At 60.2% G+C, this 25951-nt stretch overlaps 3 protein-coding genes and 1 long non-coding RNA gene across 6 annotated transcripts in view; 1 reads left to right on the forward strand and 3 right to left on the reverse strand.

The window, feature by feature from the left end:
* Positions 1-1096: 1096 nt before the first annotated feature.
* SLURP2 (secreted LY6/PLAUR domain containing 2) lies at positions 1097-7831 on the reverse strand. Of its 2 annotated transcripts, none has more exons than XM_063606953.1 (3): positions 5628-7831; positions 1797-1901; positions 1097-1502 (listed from the first exon to the last, which is right to left on the reverse strand). In XM_063606953.1, exons 1-3 carry the CDS (start codon positions 5647-5649, stop codon positions 1366-1368), a joined length of 264 nt encoding a protein of 87 aa, XP_063463023.1. In that variant the 5' UTR covers positions 5650-7831; the 3' UTR covers positions 1097-1365. The 2 variants fall into 2 exon arrangements, with proteins under 2 accessions (XP_063463023.1, XP_063463024.1); XM_063606954.1 differs by having other exon boundaries at positions 1103-1348; positions 6519-7831.
* A 132-nt stretch (positions 7832-7963) lies between these two features.
* LYNX1 (Ly6/neurotoxin 1) lies at positions 7964-14124 on the reverse strand. The gene is made up of 4 exons (XM_008972841.5): positions 13906-14124; positions 12706-12921; positions 12393-12494; positions 7964-12163 (listed from the first exon to the last, which is right to left on the reverse strand). The coding sequence occupies exons 2-4, from the start codon at positions 12755-12757 to the stop codon at positions 11967-11969; spliced, it is 351 nt and encodes a 116-aa protein (XP_008971089.1). The 5' UTR covers positions 12758-12921; positions 13906-14124; the 3' UTR covers positions 7964-11966.
* A 7559-nt stretch (positions 14125-21683) lies between these two features.
* Positions 21684-23437, reverse strand: LY6D (lymphocyte antigen 6 family member D). Of its 2 annotated transcripts, XM_003819477.5 has the most exons (3): positions 23267-23437; positions 22391-22489; positions 21684-22258 (listed from the first exon to the last, which is right to left on the reverse strand). In XM_003819477.5, exons 1-3 carry the CDS (start codon positions 23412-23414, stop codon positions 22023-22025), a joined length of 483 nt encoding a protein of 160 aa, XP_003819525.3. In that variant the 5' UTR covers positions 23415-23437; the 3' UTR covers positions 21684-22022. The 2 variants fall into 2 exon arrangements, 1 of the variants encoding a protein (XP_003819525.3); XR_004673124.2 differs by lacking the exon at positions 23267-23437 and having other exon boundaries at positions 21684-21950; positions 22391-23089.
* The window catches only part of LOC129392964 (uncharacterized), a 30202-nt gene continuing 26378 nt past the window's right edge, over positions 22128-25951 (forward strand). The window contains exons 1-2 of the long non-coding RNA XR_004673125.3: positions 22128-22268; positions 22411-22482. This is a non-coding gene — a long non-coding RNA (uncharacterized LOC129392964). The remainder of the gene's footprint in view (positions 22269-22410; positions 22483-25951) is intronic.

Below are 25951 nucleotides of genomic sequence, written 5' to 3' on the forward strand. Positions count from 1 at the left end.
CACGGCGGCTGCCAGTGAGCCCTGTCCCTCTCCTGCAGATCTGAGAAGCGCTCCATTGTTACCTCAATTCTTGAGCTTATCTGGGTATCTCCAGCGCACCCCGTTTATGTCTTCTTCTGTGCCCGGGGCTACTCTGAAAGTTGTCCTGCACCTGAGTGTCCGGAGGCCCTGCCTGAGACACCCCCTCCTTGTGGAGCAGCTTAACAATTGCATCAGCTTTCTCCTGTGCTGATTCTTCATGAGAACGTTGCCAAGGTGAGAACAAGAAAGGCCAAGGAAAGGGCCTGGCGGTGTGTTTCTTGGCAGGTGCTAACTCAGTGGGGGGGATCTGGGTGCTGCAGGTATTGACTCACCTCGGCCTCTCCGAGGGGAGTGCCAGGCTTATGTGGGGGTCTCATTCAACCTTGCAGCCCGAAGCTCGGCCATGACGCAATGTTTGCCTAGTGAGTGATCAACTTCCACAAACATCACTTACCTAGTTTCCATGTCCACCCTGAGATGGGCGGCCACAGCTGCCCATCACCTCAGTCTGATTCATCCCACTCCCAGCATCTCTCCCCAGCACCCTGCCTTGTGTGCTGGGTACCCAGTGGCCCAGAGGAGCTGGAGGTAGTGTTCCCTGCCAGAACTGGGGGTTTCCTAGAGAGGGGCAGGCCGGGCCACTGGCCCAGGGGCATGTATGAGGGCGAGGGTGAGGATGCCGCCTCACTCTTCTCCCTATTCCAGAAGGCCTGCTGCAGCCGTCTTTGCCAATGGCACCTCCTCCCTTCCTCCACCCCGCACAGCCTCCACGTCTCAGCCGGGGTGTCCTTTTTCTGAGGTTTCCCAACTCACGCTCTGGGGTGGAGGGCTCCTCATGTGCCCCAGCCCCAACTCCCACTCTAGCTGCTTCAGGAGAAGCAGCTGCCCGGGGTGCCTGGGCCCCCGTGCCCTTCAGGCCTGACAGTTGGCTGGAGGTGGGAGGGCCTGTTCCGTGATAAGGGCAAGTGGGGGTGGGGTAGTAGGGTTTAGCCTGGGGTGAGGGAGCGAGGCACCCCCAAATCTACTCCACTCTACCCCCAAGCCCAGGATGGCAGGACTCCACTCTCACTGCATAGCTTGTACCACACGATCCAATCACATTTTATTGTGGGGAGGTCGGGACCTGAAGGGGCGGCAGGCACGATGGGCCCCAGGCTTGGACGGCAGCAGATTGAGGCAAGACTCCACGCAGGACTTCCCTAGGACAAGTGGTGCTGGACGGTGGCTGCAGAGGCCGGGAGAGGTGGGCTGGCCAGTCTCGAGGGAGGGGCGGCCGTGAGCCCTGGCGCCAGGCTGTGGGGGCCGTGGGGGCTGAGCATCCGGGGGCCTGGAGGAGGGCAGCCGTCAGTCATGGTTGCAGAGGCTGGTCTGGCAGCAAGCGATGGATACGTAGGGGCCCAGGCCCAGGCTGGGGATATCGGGGCAGCCTATGTGGCACATCTTGGTGACCAGAGGCAAATCCTCGGTGTTGCTGAGGACCCCTGAGTGGGCAGGAGAGAAACCATGGAGCTCCCTGAGGCTCTGGTTTGCCCAGACCCTGCTGCCCCCTCTGCCACTGAGCTGAGGGTCAGACGCCCCAGGTACATGAAGCATACGGGCCCTCCTGGGGCAGACGTGGCCCTTTGCTCATACCCTTCCCTGGGCATCACTGGCGGACACTCCCCACTATGCTTCTGACTTACTGGGTGCCCGGATCTGGCTCTGTCACCCTCTGAGCCCACATCTTCCCACCTGGGCAAGAAGGACGTGGCCAGCCCACCGCTGTTTCCACTTACGGGTGGCAGTGGTGACGCAGTGGGTGGAGTCCCTCAGGCATCTGGACCCATGGGAGCACCCTCCGAAGCCCGTGCACTGGTGACACCATATGGCTTCGGCTGCAGCTGCGGACATGGGGACAGACAGGACACAAACGGACGGGAGGCAGGTGTGGGCCACCTTCTGCAGTGATGGCACGCACTCATCTCCACCCAGCAGCCCATGCTCCTTCTCAGCTGCCAGTGTCCCGACCCTGTGATCCAGCCCTCTCAGGAGCTGGGCCCCTGTCCCTCACCTTGGGGTGCCTGGCAGCCCTGCAGCTGGAGCCAGCTGGTTGCATCCTTGCCCAGGAAGCAGCCTTGGGCAAGGGTGGGGCCGGGCAGCCCTGGCTCACAGTGTGATGTCCCAGGGCAGTGGGGGTGCAGCAGCCTGGGCTATTTGGGGTCCCAGGGTCGGAGGTGTGGGGGAGGTGGAGGGGCTCTGAGACATGCTTTCTGGCCATGCCCACTTTTGCCTCTGGGTACTGAGTGGGACCCGTTAGACCCCTGGGACTGGATTCTGGTGGCTGTGATGATGGGGCCGTTCCTGCCTCCACAGGGAGCCCAGGGCAAGGGCGATCAGGATGTGGTGGAACAGGAATTAAAAGAAATTAAAGAATTTGTAGGCCGGGCGCGGTGGCTCACGCCTGTAATCCCAGCACTTTGGGAGGCCGAGGTGGGTGGATCACTTGAGGTCAGAAGTTCAAGAACAGCCTGGCCAATATGGTGAAACCCTATCTCTACTAAAAATACAAAAACATTAGCTGGGCATGGTGGCGTGTGCCTGTAATCCCAGCTACTCAGGAGGCTGAGGCAGGAGAATTGCTTGAACCTGGGAGGCAGAGGTTGCAGTGAGCCGAGATTGCACCACTGCACTCGAGCCTGGGCGACAGAGCAAGACTCCACCTCAAAACAAAAACAAAAACAAAAACAAAAAACGAAAAAAGGCTGTGTAAACAGAAACTCAGTTGTATGTAAGAAAACCCAATTCCCTCTGAGAAAGAGAAAGAACTAGAGTCCTTTAAAAATTCACTGCCTGTTCCTCTGTGGCTAGTGAGCCTTCTCTCTCCTCCTTTCCCAGGCGCTGTGGAGACACCGTTTCTCTAGTTGTGCAGCCGCAAGGTCACAGACAGAGAAACTCAAGTCGTAAAACATGTTTTTCCTTCAAAAGGAAGAAATGATGTAAGGAATGTCTCAATTAATTGAATCACTGTCTTTGTTTCTCGCTTCTGTAACATGCTTCCCCCTGCACCGATCTCCCCCGGCCCCGCGAAATGCTTAAAAGGTAACTTAACTCTTTGTTCAGAGCTCAGTCCTTTGGATGTTAACCCGACTGGGCCGGTGCACCTAAATAATAAATATCCTCCTCAACCCCTTGGTCTCTGATTCCTTAAAATATCCCGCTACAGTGGCGGCACCCAGGCAGCTGCAGGGAGCGGTGAGCTCTGCCTCACTTTACCCAGGAGGACGGCCCGTGCTCGGGAGACACTGCTCTTCCGCGGGCGCTGCTGTGGGTCTGCCCAGCAGTCCTGCTCTCTGCTTTGGGCACTGCCCCACTCCCGAGGCCTGCTAGCCCTCCTGGGCACCCCCAAGGGCTTCCCTGCCTGCTCTCTGCCCCTCTTCATCCCTGTCTCTGTCCTCTCCTCCCTGGCCGCCTCCATCCATTTCTCAGCCTCCAACTCCCTCCCTCCCTGTCCTCACCCTTGGTTCACACACCCAGGACTGGGTAAGCAGAGTCCCTAACACCTGCTGGCCCCGGGCCTGCTCTCTCTGCATAGGAGCCTGCAGGGTGACAAGGCCAATGGTGTGGCCATAAGGATGTGAGGGCTGCTCTGTCACAGGCACCAGGCGCAGGCCCTGGCTTCCTCTTGAGCTGTGCCCCAGGCAGCCCAGCCTCAGGACACCGGATCCCACGCCTGCCCTATCCCATCTCTGCTGGGCTGCCCCCGCCTCACCGTTGCCAAAGGTGGAGAAGGGCTGGAGTCAGCCCCGGTCAGTGCCAGCTCCAAACCCGGGTTCCTGACAGCATGGCTCTGTATGCACCAGCACTGAGCTGACCTCAGACCTCAGTGGGCACCAGGCCCCTGCCACGGGCCAGAGTCCTCTGGTCACCCCTGGGTCCTGTGGGCGGAATCCTCCATCGAGGCACCACGGAGAAGGTGACACAGATGGGAAGTTCCGGCCAGGGCAGGCCCCTGCCATCAGCTTTGGCCCCTCTACCAGCCCCGGAGAGCAAGCTGAGACCCCACCTTCGAGAAAGAAAGGTGGTGACAGCTGCCTCCAAGCCCCTCTCTGCCTTCCCACCAAAGTGGCTTGAAGCTCCCCTTGGCTGTCACATCCAACCTAGTGACAGCCAATAAGTCGGACACGCCTCTACTCAACACTGGCAGCCACAGGCCACAGCTGGCTGGGGTGGGGGCTAGCAGGGAAGATGGGCAGGAGGCTGGGGCACCAGAAGGAAGAGGTAAGGATATGGGTGCCCAAGGGTGCCATGGAGAGAACCAGCTCCAGCCTGTCTACTACACATGCCCATGCTCCCAAGGCCTCCCTGGCTTTGAACTTGCTGTTCCTCCTGCCCTCTGGGCAAAACAAGCCCTGGTGCAAATGCCACCCCCTCCAGGAAGGCCTCCTTGGTTTCCAGGGCAGAGTGAATGGTTCCAACTCTGACACACCCACCGTGAACTGCAGCATCCTGCCCCAGCTGGCATCAGTGTCCCTGTTCCAAGTGATTGTGCTCAGGGCTCCCTCCTCACCCCCACCCAAGCATGAGGGCCTCTGAGGCTGGGCAGGGCATTCTACCCATTCCTCAGTGCTCCCTCCCCTGCACTTAGTGAGGCCCAGGAGAGGCTTGCAGAATGAATGAATGAATGAATGAATGAATGAATTCCGGGGGTGGTTGCAGGTTGGGTTATCAAGAAAAATAATAATTCTGTCCCTTATCAGAGGGTTTTTGATTTTCAGCAATGAGATCCTGAGGGAAGCAGATAAAATGTTAGCTCCAAACCGGAAAGGCTGCTTGATGGTGACTGTGAGGACACAGGGACAGTGTTCAGACTGGCGCCTGACACACGGGAGGGAGGGGAGATCAGGGGGAGAAGAGGAGAGAGGAAGAGAGGGAGGAGGAGAGGAAGGAAGGAAGGGAAGGAGGGAGGAGGAAAAGAGAGGAGGAGGGAGGTGGGGTGGGGGGGAGGGGGCAGGAATAATGGAGGGACAAACAGGATGGTGGGATGGGCTCTGGGTGTAGCTGCATGGCTGGGGGCAGGTCTCTCCCACTGGGGACCCCCGTGCTGGCTCTGAAGCAGGCTGGCCCCTCGGGTAGATTGTGCTGTCCATGCATGGCAGAGAGCAGACACCAAGAAATGACAGGGGATGCAGGTGCCCCTGAGAGAGGCTCGCCAGTCCTCCAACCGGAACAGCGGTGAGGTAGCTTGGGGCTTGTTCCTCGAGGGGCAGGTGGGATTTCAGCAGAAGAAAGGGCTCCAGGAGCCCTGGTGCAGGGAAGGGCCTCTGGGTCAGAGGGGAGTCCGTGGGCACCGGGCACCCAGGCAGAGGCTCCTGTGATGTCCCGCCCCCGGCCTGGATGGCCACCTGACTGCCTGTCCAGTCCTGATGGTTATAAAGGCCTTCTCCAGGTTAAGTCAAGTCCCCAGGCCCCTGTGTGTCTCGGACCTTCAGCACAGAGCTGGTCTGCCCTCATGACCCTTGGGCAGTCCTCAGGGTCAGCGGCTCAGCCTCTCATAAGCCAGGAGGGTGCCCCTGGGGATGGAGACTGGAGGGGTGTAAGAGACACCTGAGCCAGCGCCAGGGACTCACCGACGCTCCACCCCCTGCTCATTCAGGGCCTGGGAGGCAGGGGCTGCCCAGGTCGTTCAACCCACAGCCAGGGACGCAGAGGCTTGGCCCCTGGGGGGCTGGGCTGCTTGGGCTTGGAGGTGTAGGCCACCGGCAGATCAAGGGGCCAGCTGGTTTTGTTGAGGCCTCAGGGTGGGGGTGGAGACGCCCTGCCAAGAGAAGACGTTCAGGCTCTGCTGGGGGATGCCAAGGCCAGGTGTGCACAGCTGTGCTTGAGGGGTCATCCCCTTGGAGTCCTCAGGAAGGCCCTGGGCCAAGGGATCTGAAGCTGGGGGGACAGGGCCAGCCGTAGCAGATGTGGGCACTGTGGGGGTCGAGGGTTGGGGGATGGGGATGGGGTAAAATCACCCAGGAAAGCAGGGAGCAGAGGAGAGGACCCGGGAGCAGGAACTGGGGATGGGAGAGCAGAGGGACTTGGTTTTCCCAGGCAAGAGGGAAGAGGGAGTCCCGGGAGGGTGGCCCCAGGAGACAAACCAGCTGGGAGGCCAGGCCCAAGAGGGCTGGAGGGGGGCAAATTCAGAGTGTGTGTGTGGGCGTGCACAAAGGTGCGTGTGTGAGGGGTGTCGAGGTGGACTGGAGAGGTCTGGGGGCTGGGCAGAGGAAGAGGGGGGTTTGAGCCAAGGGCTGTGCATCCTGAGAAGTGTGGGGGCCAGTGTGGGGGGCTGGGGCTGAGCTGGATGGACCTGCAGGATCGCAGGAGGCTTTCGGAGGAAAGCTGCACCTGGTAGATGGTGGGGGGACAGGAATGGGTTCTCCCGAGGTGGGCAGTCACAGCCCAGGGCTGGAGGGACGGTGGTTGGGCTAGAGTGATGGGGGCCTTGAGCAGGAGGTGGCCCCAGCCCCTGGACTCACCCAGCTGCAGGCTCAGGACGGCGGCCAGCAGGAGCCCAGTGCCGAGCTGCATGTTCTCCTGGTGAGGTCGGGCTGTCGGCGCCCTGGCCGGCTGCCTTATACCTGCTGGCACCCCGCCCTGGCCCTCGCCCACTCAGCAGACTCTGCGGGTCTGAGTCACCAGGCAGCCGGGCTCAGTCAAGGAGCCGGGCTGGGGTCCGGGCGGTAGGGGCCAACCTGGCCCCAAAGCTCACTGGTTAGGCCTCTGAGCGGGCCGGTGTCATCTCATGAGCCATCTCTCCTTGTCCATAAAGTAGGGATAGCCCTGGCTGACAGGATTGAGGATCTGATAAAATGGCCTGGCACCAGGCAAGCAATGGCCACAGGCCACTCTCCCTCAGTGGCTGGGAAGGAAGGCCTGGCACCAGGCAGGTGACGGCCACAGGCCGGTCTCCCTCAGAGGCTGGGAAGGAAGGTCTGGTGGGAAGGAGGGTCTTGGGCACCAGCCACCAGCCCACCCCTTACGCCTCAAAATGCACACGAAGCTCAGGGCTGGGTGGAAGCCACAGGCCTTCATCTGCACTCCCACCCTAGAACGAGTTGGATGACAAGACCTCCTCCAAATAAGCCAGAGCTTTCCCATCCTGACCCCCCCAGGGCTGGGAGAACACAGAGGGAGCATGGTTGTGAGCCACCTCTCTGTCATCCGTACAGGGAATCGTGGCCATTGTCACACTGTGACTAACGCCCCAGGATCTGTGCAGAGGAGTAGGGGGGACAGAAAGGCCCTTGGTACTAAAAGGGACCCCAAGGATAAGGTAAGAGCCCAGAAGGGACACCCTGGAGAGCGGGAGCCATCAGCTATTCCTCCAAAGGCTGGCCAGGGGCTGGGGCCCCAAAGGGCCTGTCCGTAGCCAGTCAGCCATGCCAACCCGGGGACCCCTGTGTGTCTCTCGGGCTGCCCACATGGCTTCTGTCTACCCCTCCGTTTCGGGGGCTCCTTATGGCTGGGAGGTGGGCCCAGGAGGAGGGAGATCCTGAGAGAGGGGCTGGCATCCAGGCCCTCCTTCCTGGGGCAGTCGAGAAGCTGGGGTCAGGAACCAGGTAGGCAGAGAGGTCAGAGATGGCGGGATGGGGTCCTGGGGGTGTTCCCGCCTCCCTTACCCCGCACGCCCAGACTTCCTCAGGGGTTTGTATGCCCCTCAGGGGTGCTGGGTGGGGGGTGGCCTCTCTCCCACGGAACTGGGAGCAATTCTCAGCAAGCCCCAGGAGCCCTGCCTGTCTCCCTCCCTGTGCCTGGCTCCGAGGACAGGTCAGGCCTAGAGGCCAGAAAAGTCCAGGACCTGGACCGGGTAGGGTAGACAGGAAAGTGGCTGCATGGAGCCTGGAATGCCAGCCCAGCCAGGCTGGAAGGGTGAGGCCCGAGCTCAGGCCGAGGCAGTGGGGCTGGAGAGAAGCGCAGACAATGCGAATCTGTTGATTTATTCACGGCTCGGTGAGACGACGCTGGACGCTGGTTAGGGTAAGGGTTAGGGCAAGCATTAGCAGCAGGGGCATGGCCCTGGGAAGCACCTGGACCCCAGAACATAAGACAGGAGGGAGAGATGCCATCCATTCAGCGGGCACTTATGCCCACGACCAGCTGAGCCAGACCAGCATTCCCATTTCACCACCCCTTACTCCTCAGGATGCAAATGAAGCTCAGGGCTGGGCGGAAGCTGGCAGGGCTGTCCACAGGGAGGACCCCCGTGTGTCTCTCGGGCTGCCCAGGTGGCTCTGTCCACCCTTCTGTCTGGGAGGCTCCTTAAGGCTGGGGAGGGCCCAGAGGGAAGGAGATCCTGAGGGGCTGGCAGATTCAGGCCCTCCCTACGAGCTGAGGTTTGAAGAGGAGAGCAGACCACCCACAGTAGTGGGAGAAAGCACCGGCAGAAAAGCTGGCATATCCACCCAGGGCCTCTCTGCTTCTTTTGACCTTTTTCAGAGTTTCAGAGTTATGAACCAAATCGCCTTCATGAGAGATGACGAATCAGATGCTACATAGTGGGGGAGGCGGCAGCTGGCCTGGCTCCCCCACTTCCCCAGGAGCTCTGCCTGGAGGAAGCCTGCCCCCAAAGACCCCAGGACAGACCAGAGCTCCTGCTGGAGCCGGGTGTCCCCATGCTGACCTGGCCATGTCCCCAGGTCCCACCCCAGGGTCACTTCCTGTAGCTCCGACTTCTCTAGTGGCTGATTGCAGTTCCCAGAATGTATAACATCCCAGGGTGCCAGAGCCCACCCAAGCAGCCACTCCTGTCCAGTTCCCAGAATGTATAACATCCTAGGGTGCCAGAGCCCACCCAAGCAGCCACTCCTGTCCAGTTCCCAGAATGTATAACATCCTAGGGTGCCAGAGCCCGCCCAAGCAGCCACTCCTGTCCAGTTCCCAGAATGTATAACATCCTAGGGTGACAGAGCCCGCCCAAGCAGCCACTCCTGAGTCACTCGGGCATGTCCAGGACTCAGGTCCACACAGACAGTGGCAACAGCTAGCCCTGGGCATCTACCCCCATGAAGGGGACCCTCGGTTCTGCGAGAGAGATCCCTGAAGTGGGAACTGGGCCCCCATGGTGCCCAGTGCCTCTCCCCCTCTCCTCTGCCACTCGGCCCTGCACCCAGAGGCAGCGCTGGAGGCCTTACTCTACCACTCAGGGCTTCTCAAACCTCTGGTTCCACTTTTCTCCTTTTAAGCTTTCCATTTTGTAAACTCACCTCCCCCTTCCCAGGCTTGGGGGTTCAAAGAACCCCAGCTGGTGGGAGAAGCGGCTGCACTGTGGTGCAGGGGGTGGTGAGTGAGCGAGGAGGCACTAGTGTGGGGCAGCTACTTCACCTCCCTGTGCCTCTGTGTCCTCTGTCAAAGAGGCAAGATAATGGCTCCCATTGCCGGGCTGCTATACAGTGCTCAGGGCCACAGTGCAGTGGGGGGACCCACGTCCATCGCCACCTTGATGCATACAACCCGGACAAGTTTACTGCTGTGATTTCTGCCGGCGCTGCTGTGCCGGTTCCCTGGTGCCGCACAGCCACGCACTCCCCATGAGTGGGCCTGCCCAGCATTAGCTGAGTGCCTTCTGTGTGCTCTACGCCAGGTGCCAAGGGCAGGCCAGCCAGGCAGAACCATGTGTGGGGCTGGGACAGGTCAGGGTGGTGGAAAGGTGGACAGATGGAGGCAGGAGGCAGGTGTGAGAAGCTGCCCACCCCACCCCTCAACACCACGGCACTTCCAGCTCCAGCAGGTCCTTGTTCTCGGCTGCCCCTGAGCCATGGGTGGCCAGGTCTCCTCCCCATCACCCCACTGAGACTCGAGACAGGGAGGACCTGATCCTGGAGTCCCTCCCAGCCCTGGCTGAGGAAGCCACCCAACCCGACAACGGGCTTGCGCAAGCCGCGCAGTGACTGCTCCCAGCCTCTCCCAAGGACTTAGGAGCCCAAAGCCGCCTCCCTCCCAGTGAGCATCCCAAGGCATCGCTGGCTGCAGCTGAGAGGGCCTCATTTGGGCACTGCCCTGAGGCTGGCACTTGCAGGTGGGGGCCCTTGGGAGCTCTGGGAGGCACCTGGCAGCCTCCCAGCCACCCCGGGCCGGTCCTGCTCTCCAGGCTTAGGGCTACAGCCACAACCACTGGGGGTAGGGGCGAGGGGAGTCCAGGCCCACCCTGTGCTGGCAGCAACTCCTTCCCAGCTCTGGGCCCAGTATGATGCCCATCTTCCCTCTGGGGAGTCACGTTCCTCCCGCTCCGGGCCCGTTCCCACCCAAGGCCCCTTTGCAGGAGACTGGCACTGTCCTCCTCCAGTGGGAACTGGGTGTGCCCTCAGCAAGACTCTGCCCCCTCCCGTCCTCATGTTCTCAGGAGACTGAGGCTGGGCACTCAGAACCAGCCCCAGGAGCAGAACGCAGGCCTGCATATAGACTCACTGCAAGGAGACCCCTGGGGTGGAGACCCTCATTCCCTGATCCCCCAGGGGTCCTGCATCAAAGCTCTGGAGATGCAATTTCCAGCAGGGGCTCCCCTGACCAGGGCCATACTTTGGGGCCGGGACAATCCTACCACATGGATATGTCACCATCCTGCCCATGCGGGATGGCTTGAAGGGTTTCCCAGGACACCAGAGCTGGGAGCACTGGTCAGGTGGGGGCCTCAGGTGCAGCGTGACCGCTGGCACCAAAAGGTCTCACGCCCCCGAATGCCCCATTCACAGCAGGTGCAGGTGCTCCCTGGGCTACCTGCATCGGGGATGGATTGGTGCGTGTTGGGCTGACTCCTGCTTCCCAGGCCTGGGGTGGGGTCCCTGGGAGTCCGCACACCCAGCTGGGGCTTCCACCCTGCCCTCCCAGTGGGTGCAGCCCCAGGTGGAAGGTGATGGAGGGACCCACTCACTGCGCATCCCGCTGCGGGGGAGGGGCTGGGTCTCTGCCCTCCCCACCCCACCCTCCCCACTCCCGCCCCCGCACGGCCACGAGAGGGTGGCATGCTCTGCCTTCCCACGCCCAGGCCCGCGCCAGCCCCAGGCTGCTCCCAACCCCCAGCCTGTGCGCGCATCCCCCAGTCCTGCGTCTTTTGCCTTGCTCGGCTGGGTCCTGCTGTGGTTGGGGACCAGGCCTCGGCGGACCACCTGCTCTGCCCCTTTCCCTCCCTGCCCAGAATAGCGCTGGCCGGGTCAGTGTCCAGGACCCACCAAATATAGCATGGCCCTAGCTCCTGCCAGCTTCAGGCCTGGTGCCCTCCCCGTGAGGGGGTGGGAAACGTCAAGGGGTTTGACTGAAAGGACACACACCCCTTGCTGGACCCGAAAAAGCTTCTGTGACTTCGGGGGCCCTGGGGCCTGCTGAGGCAGAGCCGCCCCCTCCCCTGCAGGGGGTGGCTCCAACTCGGGCCTGGCAGACTTCCTAGCACAGGGGCCGGTGCCAAAGGCCCTCCTCCCACAGCCCTGATCCCGTACCGGTCCTGGCAGCTCCTGGCCTCAGTAGGAAGCGTGACTAGGCCTGGAGGAGCCTTTCCTCCTAAGAGTCTCCCCACCACCCCACCTGCGGGCATTCCTCGTCTTCCCCCTGCCCCAGCACACCCGGGGCAGACTGAGGCAGGGGCCTCTCCTAGGGCTTCCCAGAAGGTGGGCTTGGCCACAGCTCCCATCTGCTCAGTGCTCCCTGCCTGACTGGGCCCCTCCCCATAAATAGCCCTGGACAGGCGAGGGGCTGATCAGCCCATCAAAGCCGGACACTTTTGGGATCCCACACAGCATCGAAAGGTCAAGGCCTCGAAGTGAGGTCGTGTGGTGGTTGGGGGAGGTCGGGTGTCTTCTTGCCCACAGTCCTGACCCTGGGCATGGCTGAGGAGGTCGCAGGGAGTGTGGAGGGTGAGGCAGGGTGAGCTGGGTGCGAGGGTGTAGCAGTGTGTCTCGAGAGCTTTGTTCTTGAGTGGGTCTGCCTCGGGGGCTTTAGAGCAGACCCCAGAGGGTGGCCAGGAGGATGGGGGCCAGGGCCAGGGTGGCCGGGGTGGCAAGGCCGGCGCCGTTGCAGAGATCGTACTGGCAGCAGGAGGTGGTGGACGCGTGCTTGGAGTAGCCATCGTACACAGTCTCGAAGCAGCGGGGCACGCAGGACTTACTGACCTTCATCCTGGTGGGAGTGTAGTCTGCAGAGGGGCGGGGCGGTGAGCCAGCTCCGCTAAGAGGGGCAGGAGACCCAGCTGGCCCCACACCAACATCCATGGCCATCAGGGCAGGGCCCCTCACCCTGGAGCTCCCAGACAGGATCCGGGGACAGGAGAGCCTCTTTCCTCAGGACCCCCACATGCTCAGGGGCAGGGCAGAACCTCCCCTTCGTGCTCCCCAGGCAGGGCCACACAGGGCCCCCAGACTCACAGGTGCGCGTGGTCATGCAGTAGGCAACCATAGCTGGGCAGCGCATGGGGTTGAAGCAGTTGTCTCCGTTGTAGGCACACACGTGGCAGTCCAAGGCCTGGGCTGGGGTTGGCAGATGGGCGGGAAGGGAACGGGGGTCACAGAACATGAGAGGCCCCTCCTCCAGCCCATCAGGTCCCCAGCCCGTCACCTTCCCCAGGGCAGGGGGCTAGAAGGAGGGGTTGTTGCTGGGAATTCTAGCCTCCTTCCCTACTTTCAGCCCATCTGCCCTCAAAGTGGGTCTGCCCATCCCTCTGTCCTTTGTCCATCTTACCCAGAGGTAAGCCCATGAGGACCACCAGGATCAGGGTGAGCAGGGGTGTCATGGCTGCAGGCAGGAGGGCAGCGTGGGAGTGGGGAGGTGACCAGCAGCTAGCCCTGGATCCAACTCAGGGGTGGCGCACAGAGGATCCAACTCAGGGTGGTGCGCAGAGGACGTGGGGCCGGCCCTGCCTCCCGGAGCTCCTGGTCTACTGGGAGTGCTGCAACCCTGCACAGCAGGTGGCAAAGACAGGTGGTCAGTACTGGGCCTGAAGGACCCATGGGGGCCTGGGCAGGGATGATGGTGGGCAGAGGGGCCACCTAACTCAGTGGGTGTCAGGGAAGTTTTCCTGGAGGAGGAGACACTTGGGATGGGACAAGAAGGGAGAAGAGATCAGGACATTTCAATCAGAGACCAGCACCTGCAAAAGCTCAAAACAGCCTGTAGCGCTGGATGGAGGAGAGATGGGGGGAGGATGAGGGGCAGTGCTAGAGAAGGAGTAGGGATGGGCAGAGGGGCCTTAAATACCAGGCCTCAACAAGGATTTTACCCAGGGGATGGTTGGTGCAGAGGTCCCATGGGAGGTGCTCTGCAGCCCCATCCCAAGCAGGGCCCTGGGGGCCGGATGGCTGGCCATGGCAGGACTGGGCCCAAGGGCTGGGTCTCTTCTCGCTGTTCCCCTCCCCTCTGCTCCTGGGGTGTCCCTACTTGGGGTTTCTTCTTCCAGAAGACCTCCAGAGCCCTGGTTAGGGTTGTCTGAGTCCTCGGCCACTGCAGAAGCTCCCCAGCAGGGATGAGCTGTGCCCAGCTTGGGGGGAATGCATTTTGAGCCCCTCCCAGGAGGGCACTTGGGCCAGACAAGAAGAAGCATTTCCCCGGCTGGGTCTGGTGTTTGGAACGGGAATGCCCCCTCTGGAAAGAGGTTTACAGTGGGGAGGTGGGGGTTGGATTACGGCTCTCCCACCCCCGCGGGGATACTCGGCCCTCGGTCTCCGTCCTGGAGGACTAAATTAAACTTACGCCTTCCCGAGAACAACAAATCCGTCTCTCAGGACACATTTGCCCAGGCCAACCCCAGGATGCCAAAGGCCAGAGTCAGGCCTGCGGCTTCGAGCTTCCCAACCCCCTCACGGAGAGCCCCGCCCCAAACACTGCGGTCCCAGGTCGAGGGGAGGGCTCTCGGCGCGAGCGGGACTGTCAGGGTGACCTCACCTGTGACCTTCACCACCGTGAGGTACCGCCGCGCCTGGGAGTCACCCGCGGCCGCTCGCCGGTAGGTGCCTGCCTGAGTCTAATCGTAGGCGTGTCTGTGTGTCCCGCAGCACCGGTGCCGCATCGCCTGATGCTCACCGCAGGCCCAGCCCAGTCCCGCCCCCGGAACAGCCCGCCCAGAGCGAGCTCACCGCAGGCCCCGCCCCAGGCCTGCCCCGGCCCCACCTCCTGAGCAACCCACCGAGCCGAGCTCACCGCAGGCCCCGCCCCTGCCCCGCCTCCTGGCCACCCGCCGAGCCGAGTTCACCGCAGGCCCCGCCCCTGCCCCGCCTCCTGGGCACCCGCCGAGCCGAGTTCACCGCAGGCCCCGCCCCGGACCCGCCCCGGACCCGCCTCCTGGGCTACTCACCAAGCCGCGCTCACTGCAGGCCCCGCCCCTGCCCCGCCTCCTAGGCACCCGCCGAGCCGAGTTCACCGCAGGCCCCGCCCCGGACCCGCCTCCTGGGCACCCGCAGAGCCGAGTTCACCGCAGGCCCCGCCCCGGACCCGTCCCCGGACCGCCGGCTCGCCGGGCAAGCGCTGGGACCCCGAGGCCAGTCCAGGCATCTGGATCTCCGACACAGAGGCAGCCACGCAGTGATTCCCTGGCGACCCTCAGACTCACGTGTTCCGCCCGGACACTCCGCAGGCTATCTTCACCGCGTCCCGCGGCAGCCCAGCCTTCCCCGCAGCCGCCTCCGCCCACTCGCCCGCGCCGCGTCGTTTGTCGGCCGGCACCAGCCTTGCGGCCCCAGCTCCGCGCTCCTCCAGCCCAGGCCCAGCAGCTCCGGAACTGGCGCCCTTTGGCGCACCCGCCTCGCTGCCCATGGCCTCCGCCTGCCTCCCCTGCGCTCAGCCCCCGCTTCTGGTCCCTGTAGCAAAGCTGGAAGGCAGGCCTGCAAGGCAGCCCCTTGCTCCGTGGTCCCTCTCACCATCATAATGTTAATATTAAATAATTATCTTTACATAACTTTGAATACTTACGTTATTGGTTCTGTTTTTGGCAAAATGTAATAAAATTTCATGGGTCCGAAAGTTTTCATTTTTTCCAATGTGAGAAAGAAAAATAAAACCTTTTCTTCTACCCTAAAGCTCATTTTTTTCTTTAAAACATTTTTGCGGGCCTGAGGTACAGAATACACCATGCCTGCTGGGCAAGCGGGCTCCGGTTCCAGGAAATCCTCCGGTCCCCAGCAAACTAGGCCAGTTGGTTGTTCTGTTTGCCGAGAGGTAATGCGCACCCTCCTGTGCCAGGTCCTAGTTGGGGAGAAGGCAAAGAATAAAACCAGCAGACGTTCCAGAATATTCCCACCCCATGGAGCTCACACTCTGGTGGGATAAGAGGCGTGAAAGGAACGCATAGGTCAGAACCAGAGTATGTCGCGGTCTTCAGCCTCAGACCACGATGAATTAATACGGATGAAACTTCCCTTGCCCGCCCGCCAGCCGCTCGCCTCCTGCTGTGTGGCGTGGTTCCTACCCGGTCTGTGACCCAGGGGTTGGGGACCTTTATGTTAAAGGAAGTTCTTCAGGCAGAAATACGGATCTACACAAAGGAATAAATGACACCAGAAATAGGAAATAGAAGGTAATTTTTTTCTTATTTTTGAATCAAGTTAAAAGATAGTTGATTACCTAAAGCAAAAATAATAACAATGTATTAAGGAATTTATAGCAAATGTAGAAGTAAATTGTATGATAATAGTAGTGCAGGCTGGGCACCGCGGCTCACGCCTGTAATCCCAGCACTTTGGGAGGCTGAGGCAAGTGGATCGCTTGAGCCCAGGAGTTCAAGACCAGGCTTGGCTGGGCAACGTAGAGAGACCTCATCTCTAAAAAAAAAAAAAAATACCAAAAAATTAGCTGGGTGTGGTGGTGCACACCTGAGGTTGCACCCAGGAGGCTGAGGTGGGAGAATCACTTGAACCCAGGAGGTGGAGGTTGCAGTGAGCTGTGATCACACTACTGCACTGAAGCCTGGGTGATAGAGCAAGACCCTGTGTCAAATGAATTTTTTAAAAAATAGTAATACAAATAGACCAGGAGAGGGACAATGGAAGTTCGCTGTTGTAGATTTATTCTACTCTATGTGAAGTGGCCTAATATTTCTTGGAGGTAGACTAGTAAGTCAAAGGTGTATGCTAAGACACTAAAGTGTCACTAAAAAAAGACAAAGAAAAAAGCAAAAGTCAAAGCACTGTAGTTAATAAATCAACAAAGGTGATGATACAGAATTATTTATTTATAAAAGCACATGTTACAGAGACTGCAGAAGAGGAGAAAGGAAAAAACAATGAGACAAATAGAAAACAAATAGCAAGATGACATATATTTAAACCCAGCCACAGCAATAATGACACTATGTCATCTAAACACTTCAATCAGGCTGAGCACGGTGGCTCACACCTGTAATCCTAACCTGTAATCCCAACACTTTGAAAGGCTGAGGCAGGTGGATCACTTGAAGTCAGGAGTTCCAGACCAGCCTGGCCAACATGGTGAAACTCCCTCTCTACTAAAAAATACAAAAATTAGCTGGGCATGGCGGTGGGTGCCTGTAATCCCAGCTACTTGGGAGGCTGAGGCAGGAGAATTGCTTGAACCTGGGAGGCAGAGGTTGCAGTGAGCTGAGATGGTGCCACTGCCTGGGCGACAGAGTGAGTGAGACTCTGCCTCAAAAACAAACAAAAACATCTCAATTAAAAACAGAGGTTGTCAGATTGGATAAAAATAGAAACAGCCAAGTATATGTTGTCAGTGGGAAACTCACCAGACATGTAAAAACACAAATAAGATAAAAGTAAAAAGATGGAGAGAGATATACTATGCTAACACCAATTAAAAGAACACAGGCATGACTACGTCAATATCAAAGTAGGTTTAAAGCAAAGACTATAATCAGAAATAAAGAGGAGCATTACTGGCCAGGTGTAGTGGCTCTCATCTGCAATCCCAGCACTTTGGGAGGCTGAGGTGGGAGGATTGCTTGAGGCCAGGAGTTTGAGACCAGCCAGGGCAAAACAGCAAAACACTATCTGTACTAGAAAGAAAGAAAAAAAATTTAAAAAGAGGGACATTACCAAATGATAAATTGATCAGTTCATGAAGAGGACTCAGCAGTTCTAAATATGTGTGCACCTAACAATTAAGCTTCAAAATACACAAAGCAAAACAAACAACATCTGATAGAACTGAAAGGAGAAAAAGAAAATCCACAATAACAGAGATTTCAACACTCCTCTTTTGAGAACTGATAAAAAATAGACAAAAAGTCTGTAAGGATGAAGACGTGGATCACATTACCAGTCAACATGACCAACTTGATGTTTATAGGACACTCCACCTCACAGAAGGGGAACACACCTTTATTTACCAATAACGTCCTCCAAGGCAGACTGTATTCTGGGCCATAGAACAAATCTCAGTAAATTTATACGGATTAAAATCATGCAGATTATTTGCTTGGACTACAATGGAGCTAAATTAGAAATCAATAACAGAAATATATCTAAAAGATCATCAAATATTTAGAAACTGAGTAATAACATATTTCTAAACAACTTATAGGTCAAAGGAGAAACCAAAAAGGAAATCAGAAAATACTTCCAACTGAATGAAAATGCAAACACAATTCATCAAAGTCAAAGGATGCAGCTGAAGTGGGCCCTGGAGGGAAATGTTGCACTAATGCTTCTTTTAGAAAAAAAAGAACTGAAACTTCTTTTGGAAGAGAAAGTTCTCCAAAAAAAACCACCTAAACTTTCACCCTCAGAAACCAGAACAAAAAGAGCAAATCAAACCCAAGGTAACCAAAATGAAGAAAATAGCAAAAATAAAAGCAAAAAAAAAAAAAAAAGAGAGGTAGAAAAAGAAGATAGAGAAAAATCAGTGAGAGCAATGTTTGAGAATGCCCCTCCAGGAGGAGGACCTCAACAACCCACCCAGTCCGGCTTGTCCATGGCAGGACCAGAGAAAGGACCTCTTGCAAACCAAAGCTAGCTGCTTCTGAGTTGGGGGCTGGCCAGTGGAGTGGGCGGCTGGGGCTGCCCCTCCAGCCCTCCGTGGGATCTGGCTGTCGAGACTGGGCGTTAAGGGAGGCTCTTGGGCCCCCCTGATCTGACTGAATAATGCTCCTTTCTTTCTCCCACCTGGCCTTTCAGCCAAGATGCTGTCAGGCGTCATCAGCCCCACACAGGGCCTGCAACCTTGTAGGTGGGGACAGCGCAGCTGGCCAGAGGGGGCCGGGTGGGAGCTCAGGCCCGACTGGACGGTGAGGAGAGCAGAAGTTCAGAGCAGGTGGAGGGAGGATCCCTTTTCAGAGGACCTGGTCAGTTGCTTTTGCACAGTCTCCCTGACAGCTGCCCTCTGTCTGGACATTGTGCTTTGGCTGCTTTTAGCATTTCCATTTTTAAGGCATAGAGAAAATTGCATCCGGTGATGGGCCAGGAGAGTCAGCCATGCACCCCATGACAGGGACAGTGCCCCACCCCTGGGTGCTGGCCGAACCTCAGTGGCTGTGCCTTGGGGCCCCACCACTCAGTCCTATGCCTAAGACATCTCCCTGCAAGTTCTGAGCTTGGGCTCTGGCAGAGGGAGCTCCTCCTTCAGGGGCACTTGGGACATGGGGGCAGGGCTGTCGGCCCCCTCTGGCCAGCTGCGCTGTCCACACCTACAAGGTTGCAGGCCCTGTGTGGGACTGATGATGCCTGACAGAGTCTTGGCTGGGGCTGGGGCTGGGGTCAGGTTGTGTCCAGGACAGTTGAGGAGCTGTCCAGCAGGGTCACAGAGAAGCAGCCTGGAGGCTGGGAGACTGAGCTAGGGACCCTTGGAGGCACAGGGCAGAGGGCAGTGATGGGCTATGAGCTGTGACTGTCCTTGGGCTTGGTCTGGAGTCCTGCCAGCTCCCAGGCCCCATTGCAGCCACATGGGCAGCCTAGCCCTCTCTGGATCCTGCAGGTTCGCTTCCACTCCTGGGCCTTTGCCCAGGGCCTGCACGCAGCCTCATCCATGCTGCCTTCGTTGTCCCTGTACCTGCTGCTGCTTTGCAGTCTTCCCTGACCCACCAGCAGAACTCCCTCTTCCTTCATTCCTGGAGTTTGGTGGCCACAGCCCCCGTTTCCTGACTTTCAGGGGTGGGAGTGGTGGGGGAGGTGGCATTCCCGCCTGCCTCCAGGCTGCACTGGACACAGAGCACTCCCGTTCCCTGGGCCCTGGATGAGGATTCCTGCAGCCAGCCTGCTGTGAAGTGGCAGGAGTCACTTTCCCTTGCCCAGCCTTAGTTTCCCCATACGGAAGTGGGGATGGGTGGGTCTGCGGCCTAGGCACTCCTATCCCTCTGCTCTCTGCCCGACTCCCATGCCCAGGTGCCTTCGCACACCCTGCCCTGGGCGCTTGGCAGGCCTCAGGCCACCTGTCCAGAGTGGAGTGGAAAAGGGCACAGATGGGGCCATGAGCGGCACTGGCCTGGGCGAAGGCGGATTTTCCCTGTGCAGGAGCCCCAGCACCTGGCTCTCCGGTGGCCACCAGGGGGCGCTCATACTCAGACCTCCAGGAGCACTTGCAGGCCCCTCCCACATGCCAGCACTCAGGGGAGAAGGGGCGCCCTCACCCCTTCACCCTGGGTCATGTCCCTGAGACTGGGGCTCAAGAGCCTCCAGAGAGGCCGGCTTGGAACACCCCAGGCCCAACCCCAGCCTCAGAGCCATGTGGACACTGACTACCCACAGCCACCACCCAGGGCAAGTCCAGCTGCCTGGGCCCACCCCCATCCATGGGAACCCAGCAGCCCCTTGGCCAGACCTCACCAGGGTGAAGCTGGACTGGAGGGGGCAGGGAGCATGACGCAGGGAATATGGGCCAGGTGAGGTCGCCCAGAGGCAGGGAGGGTTCTGCACCCACTGCGTGGGTTCTGGTATTTCGGGGATGAGGCTGTGACGTGGAGTGAGATGAGGCCCCTGGCAGATGCCCCAGCAAGGGGCCCTTCCCCTTCTGGAGAGGGCCAGAGGCTCCCGCAGGCTGACCCCACGCCCCCGGCATGGGAAGTCTCAGGCCTCACCAGGGTCAGAGCAGAGCTCTGCCTTCCCCCAGGGCAGCTCCCTCGCAGGTCTGGCCTGGAAAACTTATGGTGACCGAGCCCCCTCCGGCCCCGGCCAGTAGACAGTGGTGTAGCATGGGTGGCAGCTGGTGAGGGGTCAGTGGTGCTCCCTGGCCCTGGGTCCAGGCACTCAGCTCTTTGTCCCACGCACCATGAGACCAGCACCATTACCACCCCCAGTTCCAGCCAAGGGCAGGAGCACTAGGTGGGGTCTGGGGCCCCAGGAGCGCACGGAAATGCCTGCAGCCCTGCAGTGGCTGGGAGGGGCGCTGAGGGCCAGGGCCACCATTTAGTCACAGGCAGCATGTGGGGTGCTGGCTGCACCAGGTGGGTGCCCAGTGGAGGAAAATGGAGGCTCCCGGAGGTGGAGTGCTTTGCCTAAGGTCTCTCAGTCAGGGCAAGGAGTGACCCACCTTGGCCGCCCTGGGGAGATGGGCCTTGGGTGTGGAGAAGGGTGATCCCAAGGTGGAGACAGTGAAGCTCACCCAGACCCAGTCCTGGGTCGCGGTGCCTTGGCTGGGCAGGCAGCCCTCCAGGAGGGGGTTGCACAGTGGCCCTGGGTCCCAGGGGAGGCAGGATGGACAGGTGGTAAGAGCAGGCCTTCCCAAATCACGCTTCACCTCCAGTAACCATCCAGCACCCCACTCGCCCCCAGGCCCTCAGCTGGAACTGGGGGTGGTGATGGTGCTGGTCTCATGGTGCGTGGGACAAAGAGCTGAGTGCCTGGACCCAGGGCCAGGGAGCACCACTGACACCTCACCAGCTGCCACCCACGCTATGCCACCGTCTGCTGGCCGCGGCCGGAGGGGGCTCTGCCACCATGGAATTTCCAGGCCAGGCCTACGAGGGAGCTGGCCTGGGGGAAGGCAGAGCTCTGCTCTGACCCTGGTGAGGCCTGAGACTTCCCATGCCGGGGACATGTGGTCAGCCTGCGGGAGCCTCTGGCCCTCTCCAGAAGGGGAAGGGCCCCTTGCTGGGGCATCTGCTGGGGGCCTCATCTCACTGCACGTCCCAACCTCATACCGAAATACAGCCAGAACCCACGCAGTGGTCATGGAACCCTCCCTGCCTCTGGGCGACCTCATCTGGCCCATATTCCCTGCGTCATACTCCCCACCCAGTCTAGCTTCACCCTGGTGAGGTCTGGCCAAGGGGCTGCTGGGTTCCCATAGATAGGGTCCATGGGACTTTTCCTGGATGGTGGCTGAACTTTCCCTGGGCAGCTGGACTTGCCTTGGCGATGGCTGTAGGTAGTCAGTGCCTACTTGGCTCCAAATCTGAGGTTGGGCCTGGGGTGTCCCAAGCCGGCCTCTCTGGAGGCTCCTGAACCCCGGTCTCAGAGACATGACCCGGGGTGAAAGGCTGAGGGGTTCCTTCTCCCCTAGGTGCTATGTGTGGGAGGGGTCTGCGAGCCCTCTTACTCTGTGCTCCTACTCAGGCCTCACCCCAGGAGTGCCCTCCACCTCTGGGGCGGTGGGAGGCATCTGAGCAGCCTGCCCCTTCCAGGGTGGGGACGGACGGTGCCACCTCAGGCATCACCCCACGACTGGCCCCAGGGGACATGTGCTGGAGGCTCAGGGTACCTGTGTGGCCTGATATCTGCCCCTCAGCTCCTCCATCCCAGAATAGCACAGCCACAGCCACACTGGTTTAAATCATTTATCTCCATGTAGAGATTTGAGTACAAAAATAAACGGCAACAAAACAGAAGGAGTGTGAAATCCAGGGATCCACAGGGCTTCTGTCCTCCACCTTCCATGCAGCTGGGGGCTGCATCCTCTGTGGGGTGGCTTCATCCTCTGTGGGGTCTGCGGGGCCTGCTCCAAGTCATCAGCATTCCATGCCCACCTGGACCTGGTCCCAGACTTTTGGGGAAGCCCTCAGCCTGGGGCTCCTGGCACCCCCGTTGCGGCTGGGGAAGAGAGGTGTGGAATCCCCAGAGAAAGGGAAGGAAAGGCATGAGGGGCCTTCCCTGGGGGGAAGGTCACAGGCTGGGGGCTAAGATGATGGCCAGGAGGCTCAGGGCCAGCCCCAGGCTGAGGGCACTGTGGGCGAGGGCGGTGCGGGTGGGTGCAGCGTTGTGCAGCTTCTCATTGCACAGGTCCTCCCGGCAGCACTCGGTGGAGCTGGTGCCGCTGCTGACCTGGCCTTGCAGGGTGTAGCTGGGTGTGCACGACTCCGCACAGTCCTTCTTCACCAGATTCCCCCTCAGAGGCTCCACTGGGCACAGGTGAGTGTGGTCAGGCCAGGCAGCCACCTCTGCCCCCCACCTCCCCACAACCTTCCAGCCAGCAACCACAACAGCCAGGGATGTCCCCCAGCCCGAGGGACACCTGGACAGATGCTACTCACCTGTGTTCATGGTCTTGCAGAAGCGAGAGCTGGCCGGGCAGACCACAGAATGCTTGCAGTTGCTGGAGCTGGTGCACACGTGGCAGCGCAGGGTAAGGGCTGGCGGGGAGGGAGTCGGGCTCAGCGGGCCCAACAGAGGCCTCCCGGTGACTCAGCAGGGCCTGCTCCCCCACCCGCAGAGACCCCTCCTGGACAGAGGCCCTGCTGCCCTTGCCCTAGGCCCCCAACCCCGGGCTCTGGGTCCTGGCAGGGCATGAGCCCTGAGTGCAGCCTCAGGGGACATGTGTTCCAGCCTGGGCCGGCTTGGAAGAGGTGTCCTGCCCTGCCCCTGTTTAGGGTGTGTTGCAAGCCTTTCCTCCAAGGTCTCAGGGAGCTCTGCGACTGCCAAGAGGACACTGGCTCTTGTCCCCACCCCAGGGGCTGTCCCTGGAGGAGATGGCTATGTTTCTGAGGGCCTGACTGAGCTAAGGCCCCAGGGGCAGCCAGCTTGGCTGCTCTGAGCCTGTGACAGGAAGGGCTTGGTGGCCTTTGGGCTGTCCTGGGCTGTGCTGGGGGAGACCTGGGGACCGGGAGGGGCTGGTGGCAGGGACTAGATGGCCACTCTCCCAGTGAGAAGCATCTCAAGACAACCCCCTGCTCCACTCTCTCAGGGTCCGTGACTCCAGGAGTCAGTTCTAAGATCCTCAGATTCTGAAACATTGTAAATCTGACACTCGTTAAGATTCGGGCTCCATGTTGTTTTAAATTTGAAGAGCCTAGCACCCACAGTGTCGGGGTTCTCTGTGCCTAGATGTCGTCAGCTCCAGGCTCCTAGTATTTGGTGACCACACAGGCCAGAGCCGCCCACCCGCCCGTCCCCTTGGCCCAGCCCCTCACCTGGCCCTGTAGCCACAGCCAGGGCTGCAAGGAGCAGCAATGCTGTCCTCATCTCTGATGTCGTCTGGGAGCAGTGCGGGCCCCTGCATTGCCAAGGCCTTATAGGCATGGGCTGGGCGGGGGTGGGCAGTCCGCCAGCCAGCGGCATTCTGCAGGGCTCTGTGCAAGCGTCAGCCCAGGACCGGCACCTGCCCCACCCTGCCTGGCCCACGCCCACCAGCCTGGCTGTCGCTGGGCGCTGCCCCTGCTGCCCCCCACCAGGCAGAGGTCTGCCCTCCGCAACGGAGCCCAGTGGCTTCCTGGCCCTGCTGTTCCTGCTGCTGCGCCTCCATCTCTCCCACTTTCACTTCTCTGTCTCTGTGGGTCTTGTTCTCTTGCTGCCGTCCGTTCCTGGGTCACTTTGTCTCTGACCTGCCGCCCGCTACCCCCGCCCCCCACCCCCCACCATCCATCACCATCCTGTGTCTTTGTCCCTGCATTACCCCCAGAGTTCCCTCAATAGAGTTGCGGCCTGTGCCCGGTGCCCTGTGGGTGCCCGTGGGTGTCCAGGGCAGGGGAGGTAGGAAGAGCAGGTGCTGGTCCTACTCTCCTGGCTCTGGGCTCAGGGTTGCTGCCTGGGATGCAGAAGGTCCTTGAGCTGCAAGGGCTCGGGGTGGCTGTGGGCTGATGGGGTGTGTGAGGCAGAGGCAGAGGCAGAGGCCACTCCGAGGCAGGGAGGGCAGCTGGGGCAGCAGTGAGGTGAGCACTGGACAGAGCGAGGACTGTGAGGACCCGGCCCTCGAAGTTGCCTGGGGAGCCCTGTGGGCAGAAGGCCCGGGCTGTGGAGGCAGCAACTCCACCCTGCGTTGTGCAGGGAGAGACTGAGCCCTCCTGGTCTCCACCAGCCCTGCCTCCCGCTCTCCAGGGCCCCAGAAGCCCTCCCCGTGGGATTCCTTCCCCCACTCTCCAGGCCCCTCCTGCTACGTTGGGGGCAGCGCCATCCCGGCCACTTTGTAACTATTGCTCTAGGTGTCCCGGCTCCAGTCTCCCCAAAATCGTGAACTCTTTGGGGCTGGGCCCCAGCACCCAGGGCCTCAAAGCAGGTTCTTGGTCTGCTGCCCATTGAGTGGAGGCCAGTCCCCACCTTCACCCTCTTTATACTCACAGGAGGGACTTTCTTTCCCTGGAGACGGGGTCTCTGAGCACCCACCGCCTCACGCAGGAGCCCACCTCTTGGGGCCCCCATCCACCTGCTCAGCCCAGCACGCTCTGCTGCTCGCCTGTGCTGGGCAGCACCCACCTGAGTGGTGTGGAGGGGCCCACAGACTTGCTTTGCCCCTGCCCTGGCTAGGCTGAAGGTGAGTGGGAGCCGGGGCACAGATGGAGGTCAGCCCTGGGCCCAGCCTCCTGCCGCCGCTGCCACGTGGCTGATGAACAGACAACAACAGGCCCAGGGCAGGGCAGGGCCGGTTCCGGGGAGGGTGGTCCTGGGCTGGGCTGAGGCTTTTGGGAGCACCGTGGGTACTGGGGCCAGTCAGGCCTGGGCTTGAGACAGACCCTCTGGCCCTTCCTCCCGGAATCTCTCCCTTGCTGAGCCCCACGTCTCAGATGCTGGAGATCCCAGCAAATGTCTCCTGAGAATGCTCCTGGCCGGGCTCTCCCTGACACAGTGCCGGGGCCTGGAGGATCCACCTACAGGAGGGGTTGCCTGGTGGTGCCTTTAGAAACCAGGGTGCAGGCAGGAGCCCCCTGGGGCAGCCCCACATTTGCATCTGGTGCCTGGCCCTGGCTGGAGCTTGGTGGGGACGTGTGGAGTCTCACTTGCCAAGGCAGGTGACCCAAAGGTCCATGCCCCCACCCAGAGAGAGGAGGTTTCCTCCAGCTCCAAGGCCCTGTGTCCATGGGTCACAGTGAGAGGCATGGGCAGCTTGGGGGAAGGTGCTTCCAGGGGCCTTGGGAAGCAGAGCTCAGGGCTTGGTGACAGGGTGGTGACTCGGTGGGCATGGCAGGTGGGGAGGGTGACTCACTGTGGCCAGGGGCATGAGAGCTGCTGGAAAAACAGGTTTGGAATTCCTGCTGGGTCTGGTGGAGCTGGAGGGTCCCGGATGTCAGGTGGCCTGAGAGTGGGTTCTGAGTGTGGGGCCATGGGGGAGTGTGCTCCCCACACCTGGGGCTGGAGGAGGGCCCTGCACACCTGGCTCACCCCCATGGGACACCTCAGGCATCACTGTGGCTGCGTCCCTGCCAGGCATGGGAGCCGGAGCGGGGTTCCAGTTTCGTGGGATGAGGGCCTCTGACCTGGCAGGGCTGCCCACGAGGATGAGCTGCCCATCCCGGGCGGTCCTAGCAAAAGCATGAACAGCAGCCCTACACAGTTCACTTTCAGGAGAAAGTGGGTGCTTCTGATGCCACGAGCCCTTGGACAGCTGAGCTTATGGGGACAGTGCAGTCAGGGAGGGTTTCTTGTAGGCAGTGACCTGACTAGAGCCTCAGAGCCAGGGATTGGAATGTGGAGAGGAGACACTGTGGCCCCTCATGTCAGTCCCTGCCCAGTGCTTGCTCACTGGTGAGGAAGTGAGGGCCAGAGAGCTCCAGGCACGTTCTGGGGCAGAACCTGGTGGGGTCTCAAGCACTTCTCACTATCACTGCCAGCCTTTCCCCCCTCCTCCCTCCTCTGTTCTCTAGAGCCTGGGCCCTCCCCTACTC

The sequence above is a fragment of the Pan paniscus genome, chromosome 7 (genome assembly GCF_029289425.2).
Source record: "Pan paniscus chromosome 7, NHGRI_mPanPan1-v2.0_pri, whole genome shotgun sequence".
Taxonomy (NCBI): Eukaryota; Metazoa; Chordata; class Mammalia; order Primates; family Hominidae; genus Pan; species Pan paniscus.

What these genes read in the sequence shown, in the direction of transcription:
- SLURP2 (XM_063606954.1), bottom strand. Translation starts at nt 6,570, where the DNA reads ATGCAGCTCGGCACTGGGCTCCTGCTGGCCGCCGTCCTGAGCCTGCAG. An exon ending in CGTCCTGAGCCTGCAGCTGG is followed by an intron (nt 1,902 to 6,518) that starts GTGAGTCCAGGG and finishes CCATGTCCGCAG; the next exon opens with CTGCAGCCGAAGCCATATGG. An exon ending in CTGCGTCACCACTGCCACCC is followed by an intron (nt 1,349 to 1,796) that starts GTAAGTGGAAAC and finishes GCCCTCCTCCAG; the next exon opens with GCCCCCGGATGCTCAGCCCC.
- LYNX1 (XM_008972841.5), bottom strand. Translation starts at nt 12,757, where the DNA reads ATGACACCCCTGCTCACCCTGATCCTGGTGGTCCTCATGGGCTTACCT. An exon ending in CCTCATGGGCTTACCTCTGG is followed by an intron (nt 12,495 to 12,705) that starts GTAAGATGGACA and finishes TGCCAACCCCAG; the next exon opens with CCCAGGCCTTGGACTGCCAC. An exon ending in CTGCATGACCACGCGCACCT is followed by an intron (nt 12,164 to 12,392) that starts GTGAGTCTGGGG and finishes GCCCCTCTGCAG; the next exon opens with ACTACACTCCCACCAGGATG.
- LY6D (XM_003819477.5), bottom strand. Translation starts at nt 23,414, where the DNA reads ATGCCGCTGGCTGGCGGACTGCCCACCCCCGCCCAGCCCATGCCTATA. An exon ending in GGCTGTGGCTACAGGGCCAG is followed by an intron (nt 22,490 to 23,266) that starts GTGAGGGGCTGG and finishes CCTCCCCGCCAG; the next exon opens with CCCTTACCCTGCGCTGCCAC. An exon ending in CTGCAAGACCATGAACACAG is followed by an intron (nt 22,259 to 22,390) that starts GTGAGTAGCATC and finishes ACCTGTGCCCAG; the next exon opens with TGGAGCCTCTGAGGGGGAAT.